The sequence below is a fragment of the Cucumis melo genome, chromosome 11, assembly GCF_025177605.1.
Source record: "Cucumis melo cultivar AY chromosome 11, USDA_Cmelo_AY_1.0, whole genome shotgun sequence".
Lineage (NCBI taxonomy): Eukaryota > Viridiplantae > Streptophyta > Magnoliopsida > Cucurbitales > Cucurbitaceae > Cucumis > Cucumis melo.
In genome coordinates this window covers 6,540,123-6,555,068 of record NC_066867.1, presented here as the reverse complement: position 1 = coordinate 6,555,068, position 14,946 = coordinate 6,540,123, and the positions used below count along the sequence as shown (strand labels likewise).

Genomic DNA, 14,946 nt, shown 5'->3' with positions numbered 1-14,946 from the left:
TTTTTCTTTGCAACTATCAAGTAATCTTTTTCTTTTATTTTCTTGATTGTGTTTGACATGTGAAAATAAATAGGGATGAGTTATTAAATAGGAGAATTGTTATGGGTAGAAAAATAATGAAACTGTTTATACTATATAGCAAAATAATTTAAATGGTTTTTGATGAATTTTGTTATATTTTTTTAAATAGTTTTAATATTTTTGTTGTTTTTAAAAAGTTTCTATAAAATAAGTATATCTCTATTAATATGAAATGAACTCCCAAATACTATTTTAGTATTTGTACTTTTAATATTGGTTCATTTTTTAATAAAAAATTTGGTTCATTTTTTGAATAAAAATTTTGTTTCATTTTATTCTTTATACTTCAAAATAGTTTCTTTGCTTTTAATTTTTGTTTGTGTATTTTAAAATGTTCTTTTGATTTTTTGCACTTTTAATTTTAGTTTATTCTAGTCTTTAAACTTTTTAAAATTGATCATTTTTATTTCTTATAAATAAAACAAAAAATAAAAATAGAAGAACCAAAATAATTATTTTCAAACGTAGAAAGACTAAAATGAATCAAAATAAAAGGTAAATCGACACATATGAACATTTTTAAAGTATAGGAATAACTTAGGTCGAGACCATCGCCCAAGCGAGGCAAAACTAAAGTCGGAAGCATTACGATAAAAATAAACTAAGAACTTGAATGAACAAAATCTAAAAGCTAAAAATACTAAAATTGTAATCCAAAAGCTACAAAATACTAAAATTGTAATAAGAAAGGAATAAATTGAAATAAACCCAAAGCATAGGTGCCAAATTTCTGATTTATCCCAAAATCAAATATGGTCTCACGTTAAGAATCACTCTCCAAATTTTGAGGGAATAAAATATGTGTTTTGTAAAAGCGAATTTCAATTGGACGTTAGATGAGAACCGAAGCCCCAACAAGCTCCTTCTCATTTTAACTCCATTATTGATTCGACAAGATGAATTAGGTGGGTGTTTCAGCCATCAAATTTACCAAAATGTTGAACTTCTTTCTGTTCACCACTCGAATCTACGTCAACCCATCTCAGGTAGATTACCTTTTATTGCTTTTCCATGAAAGAATGAGATAATTGTTGACGAATATGGTTAATCTTTTCGATTTCCGTAGGATTCATTTCTTAGCTTATGAGACTGATGTTTATAAATGGAAAGTGAATGTGTAGGTCGATTTTTGCCAGCATATAAATTTTTTTATTGGGATTGAAATCTTTTGCAATGGTAAAACCCAAAGCAATCGACTGTCCAAGTATATGTTATCGACCAATTGAACCCTCGGACCTTGAGGTTTTGGAGCAAATTCACGGTAACTTGTTTCCAATCCGGTATGTAATTTGATTGTGGGTGAGCTTCAGTTTGATTTTTTTGTTATGTGATGTTGAAATTGATATATGGGTTATTTGAATTTCTCAGGTATGAGGCGGAGTTTTTCCAAAATGTTGTTAATGGGCGTGACATTGTGTCGTGGGCAGCGGTCGATCATAATAGACCGGATGGTAGAAGTGACGAGCTTATTGGATTTGTGACTGCACGAACTGTTTTGGAGAAAGACAGTGAGGTGAGAATTTCTTACTCCTTGTATATTTATAATCTGAGACCCAACCTTCATACTTGACGTGTTTTCTCTTAATTTTCTGGGGTATTTTTTGTTCAATAATTTTTGTATTGATTTTTCATCTAAACGTCAACTTTCCCGTTGTTACTAAACAGTTGTTTTATTTATTTATTTTTATCTTGTTTTCCTGTGGTAAAAACGTTGAAGTTTTGAAGCAATGGACGAGAAAAAGGTTGGAAGTAGAAATAAATATATTCACGTATGTAATGGGGAAAACTCAAAGTTAAAACTTTTCTGAGTGGAAGGATCACAAAAGAAAATAGAAGGATTTGAATGGACTCATAAAGTGGTGTAAACTACCAAAGGATTTTTTCGTATGAATGAATTCTATTCCTCAATGTGAGGGAAGAGTTTTATTTATAGGGGAAACTTTAATACAAAGTTAGTCATTAAGTAATCAGTTTAACAAACTAAAACAAGGTAACAAATAACAGCTTTAGTTAAGAACAACTAACAATTAACTAGGCAGTTTGTATTACATCATAATCCACCCCTAGCTTCAGACTCGACCTTGAGTTGGGTCAGCAAGTTGAAATCCATCAGGAGCATGGTACTTCTTCAAGTATGCGACATTAAAAACAGGACTGATATTGATTTCTCGTGGGAGCTCTAACTTGTAGGCATTAGGTTCGTATTTAGCTAGAATTTTAGTAGGACCACTTTGCCTATCCTTTAGTTTGCCGTAGGTTCCAGCTGGGAACCTTTTCATCCTTAAATGAGCCTATCACTAGGTCACTAACTTGAAAACTGACTTCTCTTCTCTTTTTATCCTTCTCTTCTTCGTAAGTTGCGTTCTTGATGAGATGGTCTAGGACTTCTTTGTGGAGTTTCTGAATGCGCTCGGCCATATTTTCTGCTTCATCTTGAAGTTCTACTCCAGTAGGGAGATTAGTTAGATTAAAAGTAAGCCTTGGGGCTTTGGTATAGACAATTTCAAGAGGGCATTTTCCGGTCGTTCTATTCTTCATGTCATTGATGGCAAAATCGGCTTGTGCAAGATCCATATCCCATTGTTTAGGGTGAGTTCCACTCAAGCATCAAATCATTTTCCCCAAGGATCAGTTAGTGACTTCTATTTGGCCATCTATTTGTGGATGTGCAGTGGTGCTGAATTTTATGATGGTAGTATCAAACTTCTTCCAAAAAGTCTTCCAGAAATGGCTTAGGAATTTGACATTTCTTTCACATACAATTGTCTTAGGTATCCCAAGCCTTACTACCTCCCTAAAGAAATGGCTTAGGAATTTGAAATTCCTTTTAGATACAATTGTCTTAGGTATCCCAAGCCTTACTACCTCCCTAAAGAAGCGAGCAGCAAGATAAACAGCATCATTTGTTTTCTTGCGAGCTAGAAAGTGAGCCATTTTACTGAATCTGTCAACAACTACCATCACAACATCATAGCCTCTTTGTGTCTTAGGTAGTCCCACAACAAAGTCTATTGATAGGTCTTCCTAAATATTTTTAGGAATTGGCAAAGGTGAATCCAGACCAGCATTTGTAGATATTCCTTTAGCCCTTTGACAAACTGCACACCTTTTCACAAAATTGTTGGTATCCCTCCTTGCTTGTGGGCAAAAGAATCTTTGGCTAATGATAAGGAAGGTCTTGTCTTGACCAAAATGGCCAGCCGATCCTTCAGTGTGGGCTTCTTTGATCAAGGAGGGATACAAAGCTGGTCACTCTAAAAAGGAAACCCTTCAATTAAGTGGAAGTCCTCTCTTTGGATGTTACAGTTGCTCCATATCCCCCCAAAATCTTCATCATTTTCATACAATCTTGGGAGGTGGTTGAATGCTATTATCTCGGCCGAGAGGATGGTCAATAAGGTCCCTTTTCTACTTAATGCATCTGCAACCTTATTCTCTTTCTCGGCTTGATGTTTGATGATGAAGTCAAAACGTTGGATGGTGGATATCCAACAGGCATGCATTCTGTTTATACTCTTTTGTGCTTGTAAGTACTTCAAGGAAAAATGGTCTGCGATAAGGATGAACTCCTTGGACAAAAGATAATGCTCCCGTTGCTTCAAGGCCCTTACAAGAGCATATAACTCTTGTTCATATGTGCTCCATGCTAGTTTAGAAGAGCTTAATTTCTCACTAAAGAATTCTACTGGATGTCCTCCTTGAGATAAAACTGCCCGAATTCCCGCTCCACAAGCATCTACGACTACTTCAAAAGGGTTATTAAATTCCGGTAATTTTAGCACCAATTGACTGCTAAGTTTCATTTTAATCACTTCAAAGCTTCTCTGCTGACTTTTTCCCCATGGAAACCCTCCTTAGGCAATCAGTTATTAGGGCTGTAATTGAGCTGAAGTTTTTGATAAATTTCCTCTAGAATGATGCCAGTCCCATAAAGGCTTAGACTTCCTTTGTTGAATTTGGAATTGGCCAATTTGTTACTGCTTCTACCTTTGCTTCATCCATTCTTATCTGATTATTGCTAATGATGAAGCCTAGGAATGAAATTCTTCTGGTGCAGACAGTGCACTTCTTCATATTGATATACAACTCATTCTTCTTTATGCATCAAAGACTAGTTTTGGTGTTGGAGATGATCTTCATTTCTGCTATACACCAAAATGTCATCAAAATAGACAACAACGAATTTATTTAAAAAAGACTGGAGCACTTGATGCATTAGACGCTAGAAAGTACTTGGAGCATTGAAAAGGCTAAAGGGCATCACAAGCCATTCAAATAATCCTTCGTTTGTCTTGAAGGCAGTCTTCCACTCATCTCCCGACTTTATTTGAATTTGGTGGTAGCCATTTTTTAAGTCTACCTTTGAGAAGATGAGAGCTCCTCCCAATTGGTCTAGTAAGCCACTAATTTATGGGATAGAGAAGCGATATTTTATGTCTAGTTTGATGATGGCTCGCTGTTAACACACATTCCCCAACTGCCATCCTTTTTCGGTGTCAATAAGGTTGGAATTGTGCAGGACTAATGCTCTGCTGTATATGTCCTTTCTTCAAAAGTTCTTCAGGCAAAATTGCATACTCCTTTGGGTTCATTTTGTAGTGAGGAAGATTAGGAAGAGAAGAGCTTGGAACTAGGTCAATATTCTATTGTATGTCTCTTAAGGGAGGAACTTTGGTTGCTCTTCCTTGATCTTTGGAAATTGCTCCAGTTAACTCTTGGATTTTTAGTGGCACATGCTCAGAGCATTCTATGGAGGGGTAGCCTACAACAACAAGACCTAAAATGTCAGTTTCCTTCTCTTTAATAAACTATTTGCCACTTCTAGCGATGAAGAGGTGTCTATTGGACAGCTTTGAGTTGATGCCTTCTTCATTCTTCTTGCTAAGTGGCAATAGGATTATCTTCTTATTCATCCGTTGGAACTCATAAGTACTTTCTCATCCTTTATGAACGGTTTGAATGTCATATTGCCATGGTCTCCTGATTAAGATGTGGCAGACATCCATATCAAGGACATCACAAACAATCTGGTCCTTACAACTCCCTCCAATGGACAAAGGAACTGAGCATATTTCAGTTATCTGTGTATCTCCTCCTTTTTAATCTAGCCTATCTTGTACGGATTGGGATGAGATTCTGCCTTAAGGTTAAGAGCAGAAACCAACTTCTTGGACACAAAATTTTTGCTGCTGCCACTATTAATGATCATATTACAAACCTTGTTCTGGATAGTGCATCTAGTCTTGAAGAGGCTGTGTCTTTGCTAGTGGAAATTGTCTTCTTTTGGAGCAATTAAAACACTTTGGAGCACGCAAGAAAGCCTTTCCCCTTCATCTGGTTCAAGGGCTTCTTCATCTTGATCAAAATCCTCTTCTTGATCATTATTGGAATCTCCATCATCATCTAGAATTGCTACGGTTTTTCTTTTAGGGCAAGCATTAGAAAGGTGGCTAGTTTGACCACAGCAGAAGCACTTACTCAAGTTTGGCCGTTGGTAGAGATTCTCAGCTTGTTTCTTATTGTTCATTTTTTCTTTCTTCCCGCTTGGATCAAGGGTCCTCTCCTTTTCTTGATCTTTAGTGGCTTGGGAAAGAGAAGAGTAGTTAATGGCCGTGATCTTCTTGTTATTAGAGCTATCCCATGGGCCTCGCCTAGTAGGTCTTTTTTGAACTAATTTCAATAAGCTCTTCAACATATTCTGCATAGGTAATAACAGTAAAAAGAGTTAAAAAAAAGGCTGAAGTTTAACCTTTTCTTTGATGTCAAACCTTAGTCCCCCAACAAATCGGGCTATTAAACGTTGTTCATTCTCCATTAGGTTTGTTCTAGCTCCCAATTGATGGAATTCCTCAATATATTCAGCCATGGATCGACTCCCTTGCCGGCAGCCTTGGTATCGATTGTAGAGGTTTGTTCATAATTCAGTGGTAGGAATCTAGCGTTCGTCAACTTCTTCATTTTCCCCCAAGATACAATAGCACTCTTGATTTCTTCTTCTATTAACTTCTTGCTCCCACCGTGCTGAAGCTCCGACTTTCAATTGCAAAGCAACCAAGTGAACTTTCTTCCTGAAATTTTTTTCAGTATTTTTAAGCCAATCTAAAAAGGTTTCAACATCTCTCTTACCATCATAACTAGGCAAATCGATCTTCATTTTATACTCTGCTGGTTCTCTTCTTTTATCATCATAGTGTGGCTGAAACCTCCTTTCTTGATCATCCATCAATCTTTCTTGATGTTCATCTTCCGTAGAACTCAAATCTTGTGGTTCTCTTCTTTTATCATCATAGTGTGGCTGAAACCTCCTTTCTTGATCATCCATCAATCTTTCTTGATGTTCATCTTCCGTAGAACTCAAATCTTGTGGATTTTGAAAGCAATCCTGGAATCTTAGGGGAAGTTCTTGATAATCTTGATTGGGTCTCCTATGCTCTTGAGCTTCAAATCTCCTTTCTTGATAGATTTGTCCCAATCTTTGATGTCCAGCACCTCTAATACTACTTTGTCCCCACTGTTGAACAAATTTTGGCTGTTCTTCACGCTCTACTTGAGGAGGAGCTATTGTTTCAAGTCTTTGTAGAACTTCTTGAAGGGTTGCTTCAATTCTCTCCACCGAAGCTCCAAAGACAGCAAGCGACGCGAGGTGATTCTTGGAGAGAGGACAGGTTTCAAATCTGCCTCTTGGTTTTGAGCAGGATGCTCGGCTGTTGCTGGTTGGTTAGCGCTGGACAAGCATAGATCCCGAGAGCTTATGGTACTTTGATACCAATTTGGTGTAAACTACCAAAGGGTTTTTTTGTATGAATGAATTCAATTTCTCAATGTGAGGGAAAGTTTTATTTATAGAGGAAACTTTAATACAAAGTTAGTTACTAAGTAACTAACTGATCAGTTTAACAAATTAAAACAGTGTAACAAAATACTGCTTTAGTTAAGAACAACTAACAATTAACTAGGCAGTTTGTATTACATCATAAAGTGAATTCTTTTAAACTTAAAATTTTCTTGGTTTTCAAAGTATAGTATTTGTTAGTATCTTAGATGAATCACACATGGTTAGTTGTAGTTTATGTAGTGAGTATTGGCATTAGCTCTTTAATTTCCAGGTTGATCAGCATTTTACCCTTTTTTATGCTCGATGGTTGGTCTTATATTTCTCTGTCCTACAAGAAAGGAAGTTCAAGCTGTTTTAATTCAAGTCCTTTGCGTGTTTATTTGAATGTATACACCATTTATTGAAAGCTAATAGACCAGAATATCATTTTTTTTAAGTTCCAGAGTTATCATGATACCAAAAAAAGGTTTCAAGATCTCTTAAAATGATGTAAAACCAAATGTGAGAATTTTATTGAATATCAAAAATTGTGAACACCAGAAGACAAGTAATTTATTTATAGCGAAAACAAATTAATCCTAACCTAATCCTAATTAATAAAGGAAACTTAATCCTAATCCTAAATAATAAGAGAAACTAATTGTGGAGGTGCACGTAAGCTGGCCCAGACAATCATGGATATAAAAAAATAATAATATTAATAAAAAATAAAAAGATAAAAAAAACTAACCCTGGTTCTAATAAACCAAAAATCCTAATCCTAATAAATTAAGGATTTGACCATAGTACTCTATTCCTATTACATCATTTCTATCCCTAAAAAAGAAAAAACTCATCCTCGAGTTTTAAAACGAAAATCAAAGTAAAAATAAAAAAGGAAGCGGAGCTATCATGGATGATCCAACATTGGTAAAAAAGAACTCTGTTGTCAAATAATATGCACATTTCAACCATGATGGGTTGGCCTAGTGGTAAGAAAGCAGACATGGTCTCAATGTCTAACTAAGAGGTCATAAGTTAGGAATTAATTTCCTACTAGTTGTCTTGACACCCAAATATTGTAGGGTTAGGCGGGTTGTCCTATGAGATTAACCAAGGTGCGGGTAAGTTGACCTGGACACTCGCGGATATATAATAATAATATGCACATTTCTCATAAAATGAATAAAAGCCCATTTTCTAAGTGTGATGATATTCCAACTGTCTTCCAATTATTTCCTTTGTTAGCCAAGCAATCTTCTTCATCTTCCAAGGTCAAAATTTTCTGTTCGGTCTCTTTTGCTTTGCTGATGAAGTATCGAAAAGTGTTTGATTTGACGTATGGCATCTCCCTTATCATTTGGTAGTCGACTGAAATTAGGTTTTCACTTTTCTTCAAATAATTTTGTTCGTGGGTATTTTCTTCTTCTACCGGAAGCTCCTGTTCGATCTTTCTACCTTTCTTATTCAATTCATCTTCAATTGATTTATTTCTTTCTTCTATTTCGTTCATTTTTTCCGAAATTTTACAGCCCATTTGGATGAGTTCTTGATCTTCTTGAGTGACTAAATGTGATTCTTGACAGTTTCTTGAAAATCTTGAAGATTATAATTAAGCTTTTTTTTGTCAAAAAAAAACTGAATTTCAGTCACTCTCTTTCGGAAGTTCGCAAGATGTTTTTATTTGATTATTTTTGTTTTTTTGAAAATGTTTCAACCTCCAAATTTGTGTTAGAATGATTCATGGGTGTTCTTCGATGTTGGAGATAATAATTTCTTTCACACTCAGGAATTATTTTCTGAATCATCAACTCCCAATTCTTACATTGATTTCTTGAGAAACCGGTTTGATTGGATTGTTTGGCTCTTTGTTGATATTGTCGTCGGAATTGGTGGAAGCACTATAATCAAATTTCAAATGTGGATAATGATAGGTTCTTTGAAAAAATCGAGCACGGGCGAAATTGTTATGTTGGAATTCTTCTTCTGAATCACTTGGATCAGAATTCCAATACTGCTTTTGGGAGGAAGTTTGACTTTCTTGTCTATACAAATTGCTATATTTTTTCTTCGCTGTTTTCCTTCATCGGTAATAGTCCATCCTTAAAAAATTTGATGAATTTTTTGTTTTTTTTTTTAAATTCTAAGGGTTCCTCCTGTTAGATGTATGTTGTTCGGCAAGGAGCACAACTCACAAAGCTCCCTCTTGTGATCGGCGTCACAAAGAGTTTCCCTGTCTTCCGGATGGTAATCAACGTTGGCCCGTACAGCTGCTCTAATATCAATTTGATGTAAACCAAATTATTGAACATCAAAAGTTGTGAATACAAGAAGACAATAATGAAAACAAACTAATCCTAATTAATAAAAGAATCTTAATCCTAATACTAAATAATAAAATAGATTGATCCTAATCCTAATAAACCAAAAAAACTAATACTAATCCTAATTCTAATAAACCAAAAAAACTAATTCTAATCCTAATCCTAGTAAATTAAGGATTTGACCAAATAGTACCCTTTTCCTACTACATCATAAAATATATCATGCATATTGGAAGATAATGTTTTCATAGCTTGTTCATTGACCTTGCCTTCAAGCTGAACATGTTCTTGTTTGACCTGTGCAAGTATTAGCTCATATAGGGAGGCCTTTGGTGGTGTTTATATTTTGCTCTGTGCATACTGCACAGTCATGTTGGTGTTGTTCATATTAAAAACCTCGTTTAAAAGAAACATTTAGGTCACAATCTCTTCTTTACATTGTAACTTTAAATCGTACTGTTATGGTCTTTGGACATATCAGGAGGTCTTTGTGTAAGAACTTTGGGTGGACTTACAATGACAATTCCGAAAACAGAATCCTTGCATTCCTCTCCAAGTGTGGAGGGTGATTATCATCAAGATTTATGGCCTGAATCAATTCAGTTGATCTATTGATCGTTTGCATCTTTGTTGCCCTTGGGTATTCATGCCCTTGTTTTTTTAGTCAAGTAGAGCGTTCTGGCAAGATTATATTTCTTTCGATGGTAATGGCATTAGGATGGAATCTAGGGAGGACTTTCGATTTTTGCCCCTTACTTCAAGCGTGAAAGAACAATTGCAGACTATTGGAAGGTGGATGATCTTGGTTGGACTTTGAGTTTGAGGTATATGCTTGATGGGGAGTTTAAAGAGTGCTTGGCCCAGGCTTACTAACTAATAAGGGATACATTCCTAGTGAAGGTGAAGACCTTTTGGTGTGGTCTATATATCCCTCTGGATTTTTTCCACCGTATTAGGCAATGCTTGTCCTCAATGCTGCCAATGCAAGCCAGAAGAGTTCATTACGAAATCCTGGTTTGGAAATTTCAGGTGCTTGTGGTCCTTAGCCTACCAATAGCCTTAATGCTTAAGATAAACACAGAAAGGAAACCTCCCCTCAAGTGTGCTGGAATTACAAAAGAAAAGAAGATTCTGTACGTATGGGGACATCTGATTGCATTGGAACTGACATTTATCATTAGTTGTTTTGCTTCCTCACTGGTCAATTCTCTACTACATGCTGGCTTTGTTTGGTGTGTATGTATATATATTGACACCATGCTCCTAGAGTTCGGTTCTCTACTACATGTTGGATTTGCTCTGCGTGTTTCTATAGATATCAACATGGTGCTCTTAGAGGTCTTATCAGATCGGTAGTTGGGGGAAAGTTGAAATTCCTTTGGAAAAATGGCACTAGTGCTATTCTTTGGTTCCTTTGGATTGAGGAAAACAACTAGAAGTTTAATGACGATAATTTAGCATCTCTATACCATCGCCTTTATGGACTATCCAATTTTCATCATGCTTTTGTTGCTGATGGTTGGAATGCTGATAATGGAGTTTGGAATTTGGATTTCTAAAGGAATTTCAAGGTTGATGAGATTAATTAAAATGGGCTTCGCTCACCCATATGCTTACATCAGTCTCTTTATCTTCAGTAAATGGCTCATAGAATTGGAAATATGGTAATTCTGGCTGTTTTACAGTTCATTTTATGGACCCTCTTCTGTTGCACGGAGGCATTCACTTGATCCTCTGTACTCAGTTAGTTATTTGTAAGGGTCTTTATTCTCAGAAGATTAAGATTTCCTTTGGGAGTTGGTGGTGCCAACATGCAGAACCGTGTTTGGTGTCAAAGACCTTATGCTTCCTTTTTTCCTTTTTGGTGTATTATGTGAAGTTCTTCAGAGTCATCCTGTCATCTTGTTGGATCCTGTGGTTTTGTCACTCAGGATTGGGATTAATTCTCACAGCTGTTGGTTGAAGCATGATTCTTCCAGTTAACATTTTTGATATGTTATACATGGTTTTTCTGGGACTTCCTTTTCACGGGTGCAGAAACTCTTTGGATGGTTGTTAATGGTTCCTTCTTTTGGTCTCTTTGGTGCACCTGAAATGGTAGAATCTTCAACGATACTTTTGGTTAGGGATTTCTTGAACTAGCTATCTTTAATGCTTTGTATTGGTGTAGATGTTCACATCCTGTTTTGGATTATAGTCTTTCTTTCTTACTTAATACTTGGACATCTTTCTTGGTAAACCACTATTGGTGGGCTTTTAATTTCACTCATCACTTCCATGTTTCTCTCTGAATGAAAAAGGATCAGCAGACAGATTTTTTATCTTTATTTTGGCGAGTTGTGTGATATATTTTTTCATCTTGAATAATATACTTAAGTGTAAGTGATTAGGACTTTAAATCATTGGCACAAAAACATGGTTGGTTGGCTTTGACTTTGAGAGATTCCAAACATTGAGAAATATTTCGGCTCTAGGAGAACAAACATATTCATTTGAAGTTTGGTCTTTCTCCCTTTCATGGGAAGTTTAATAAAGTTCCCTATTGGTTAAAAGAATGTTGGTTAATTCTTTAAGCATGTGGTCGGTTCCCTAACTCAATTGGGGGGGGGGGGGGGGGGGGGGGGCGGTGATTTAGCTGGTGACTTCAATTGTAATTGAGCTGGCATTGCGGTGATTAAACGCATAAAATGTTACTCTTTGTGGAATTTTCATGATCATTAACAGTTGTGCACTCTGAACAATTCTAAGTTATGCTTAAGTTACCATTGTGTAGTTTTAAGTACTTACAAGCTGCCATTAAGCTTTAGAGTGGATGGGTGTAAAGGAACTATGAGTTGAATTTGTAATTGGTGGGTGGTTATTTTGTAGAATTGACTTACACCAATCTTGTAACCTACTTTGACAACTGAAATCACCAGTCTTGGATACTTAAAACTGGTTATCGCTAATTTATGCGGATTTAATGCCTTGTAGATATCTGATTTACTTCGGCATGACTCACTAACCACGGATCACACTCTAGTATACATTCTTACACTGGGAGTAGTGGAAAGCTACAGAAACCTTGGGATAGGTATGAGTTTGTTAGAGCTATCTGTTTCTTTTTAACACACAAATTCATGTTTACAAATAATCAGCTAATTTTTATGTATTGATTGCAGCTAGTTCACTTGTTCAAAAGGTAATTAAATATGCCTCAAGCATCCCAACTTGCCGAGCAGTTTATTTGCATGTCATTTCATACAATACTACTGCTATCAATTTCTACAAGAAAATGTCATTCAAGTGCCTACAAAGACTGCCGGGCTTTTACTTTATCAATGGGCAGCATTATGATTCTTACCTGTTTGTCTACTATGTAAATGGTGGTCGATCTCCATGCTCTCTATTGTAAGTATCGAATATCAACCACCTTTGAACTCTCATGTCTTATATTACTTGTTCTTTTTCATGATCTCATGCCGGTTGAGAATGACCCCCTCCTTAATCCGATGAGACTTCTCTTTTGCCCTCTTAAAAGCAACCAAAACCGCATCAAGAATCCTTTTATTTTTAGATTTTTAGATTAATAAATTAATTATTAAATGAGAAACATAAATAGACCTGAAACATGTCAACTGTAGAGGAAACAACTTATCTCCATCTATTACCAAAACCTGGAAATTCTTATTCAAACTTCTTACCTATTAACACATCTAAAGTTTATGTAAACATGGAAATTTTGGGTAGTTGGGGACTGTAGGTCTCATTTTTGGGTAGTAGGGGAGGAGGGAGAAACTAGAAAATGAGAGTAGATTGAGAAAGGATAGAGAGCGGGGAAGAAATTATGGAAGGGACGGAATCAGGTGGAAGAAATCAATTACACTAGGAACTGGAATTTAAAGAAGTGATACGTAAAGGGAGTGCTAGAAAGACTTAGAATCCCATTCTTTATTATCATTTTAATTCTGTGAACTATTATCTCAATAAAATGTATGTTCAGTTTATTGTATTTGAAACCTTCCATTTGCCAATACAAATATTGGATGGTTCTATAACTGGTAAGCTGGTATACAATAAAAATCTTCTAAATCTTCAAACTTACGTTTGTCCTTTTGATTCATTTCGTGTATTTGCAGAGAGGTTGTGACTTTCATGGTAAGTTATTTAAGGGACGGTATAAAGTCTGTAACTTCAAGGCTGAGGAAGAATGAAAAGAGGAAGGTGTCAAAATGGTCGAAATGTAAAGAATCTCATAGCCTTATATCCATGGCGCAGAGCAAGAGAAATCTAGGGGTTGAAAGCAATGGCTATGAATGTGTTTAATTTGATTCTGATGTTGAGCACTGAGAAGGAAACAACGCAGAGAAAGATTGATCCTACACTGTATAATTTATTCCTAAACTCTTCCTTCTACTCTTTATAATTTATTGTAGTTTAAACCGTATATATAAATAGATGATGATGATATTCTATGTTCAATGTAATAAGGCTTTGGTGGTGTTTAATGTGAATGTGAGGCTTCTCTATTCTTATTTCTTTAAAGTCCTTTGTGACAATTTATGGAGTTATTGACCCCTTAGTGTAGTTTCCGTTGCTTAAAGAAATCATTTGAAGAATTGGAAACAGGTGTGCAGTGAGTTATTATATATCTACATTATGAATTTAAATGTTGGGGTAAAAGGAAAATATTTTCATTTCCAAATTAGATTTGGGAACTAGAATTTGTCAAATCCTGTGATTTCCGCAATCTGTCAATTTTCAACTCATTGTTAGTGCAATTAAGACGATCTTCAAACATGTTGCTGATGTAATTGTTGGCGCATTTCAACATCTTCCTTCCAACCTTATTTTTCTACCGACTCAACTTCTGGGTTACTTTGTGGCCACATTTGGAGCACAATCTATTTTGAAATATGAACTTATCAAAATAACCTAAAAAATGCATAAGAAAGAATGGAAAATGATTTAACGACAAAGTTATTGAAATTATTTACAAATATAGAAAAAGATGTTACTGTCTACTAATAATAGATAATGAATAATAGACAAAATTATCCGTGATAGATGATACTAGTTTATCATAATATTAAGAGAAAAAAATGAACTTCATCTTATTCATCCATTAAGGGGAACCTCACTTTAAGTACCTTGTTAAATAGGGTGATTAATAACGCACACAACTATCCAAGATGGACGATGCAAATTAATAATGCTCATCTTTACCAAGAAACCATGAAAAAACGTGGAGCTTAAAGCTTTTGTAAACATGTCGAGCAGCAAAAATTATGTTCGGGTGGAAAGAAGCTTTAAAACTCCTCATTTAATGGGTTTGTTCTTTGTAAGTAAGATTTGAGTCAATGACAATAGCAGCTTGGTTGTCACAATATACAAGAGTTGGAGTCAGAGAGTTGATATGAACATCGTATATGAAATGATACAACATAAAAGCTCACCTAACACAAGTGCTCTATATTTGGTTTATGCAGATGAGTGTGAGAAGGTGGGATGTTCCAAGATATGATAGACTCTCCAATGAATACACAAAACCTAATAACTGATTCTTTCATGTTCGGGCATGATCCCTAATTAGAATCCAAAAAATCTTTGAGTTAAAATTGTTTTTTGAGTGAAGTAAAATACTTTGACCAGTCAGAGAGTGAGTGGCATGTTGGTTTTTTCTTTTTCATCCCTCCATAATTTAGACAACTTTTCATATTGTTTTCCAATATGCAAGGTGAACAAATT

General features: G+C 35.5%; 1 protein-coding gene across 2 annotated transcripts; it reads left to right on the top strand.

Annotated features, from left to right (window-relative positions):
* Positions 1-880: 880 nt before the first annotated feature.
* On the top strand, positions 881-13,712 carry LOC103498387 (histone acetyltransferase MCC1). Of its 2 annotated transcripts, none has more exons than XM_008460969.3 (6): positions 881-1,067; positions 1,192-1,361; positions 1,450-1,594; positions 12,193-12,292; positions 12,381-12,609; positions 13,338-13,712. In XM_008460969.3, exons 2-6 carry the CDS (start codon positions 1,255-1,257, stop codon positions 13,522-13,524), a joined length of 768 nt encoding a protein of 255 aa, XP_008459191.1. In that variant the 5' UTR covers positions 881-1,067; positions 1,192-1,254; the 3' UTR covers positions 13,525-13,712. The 2 variants fall into 2 exon arrangements, with proteins under 2 accessions (XP_008459191.1, XP_008459192.1); XM_008460970.3 differs by having other exon boundaries at positions 891-1,067; positions 1,203-1,361.
* Positions 13,713-14,946: the final 1,234 nt, after the last annotated feature.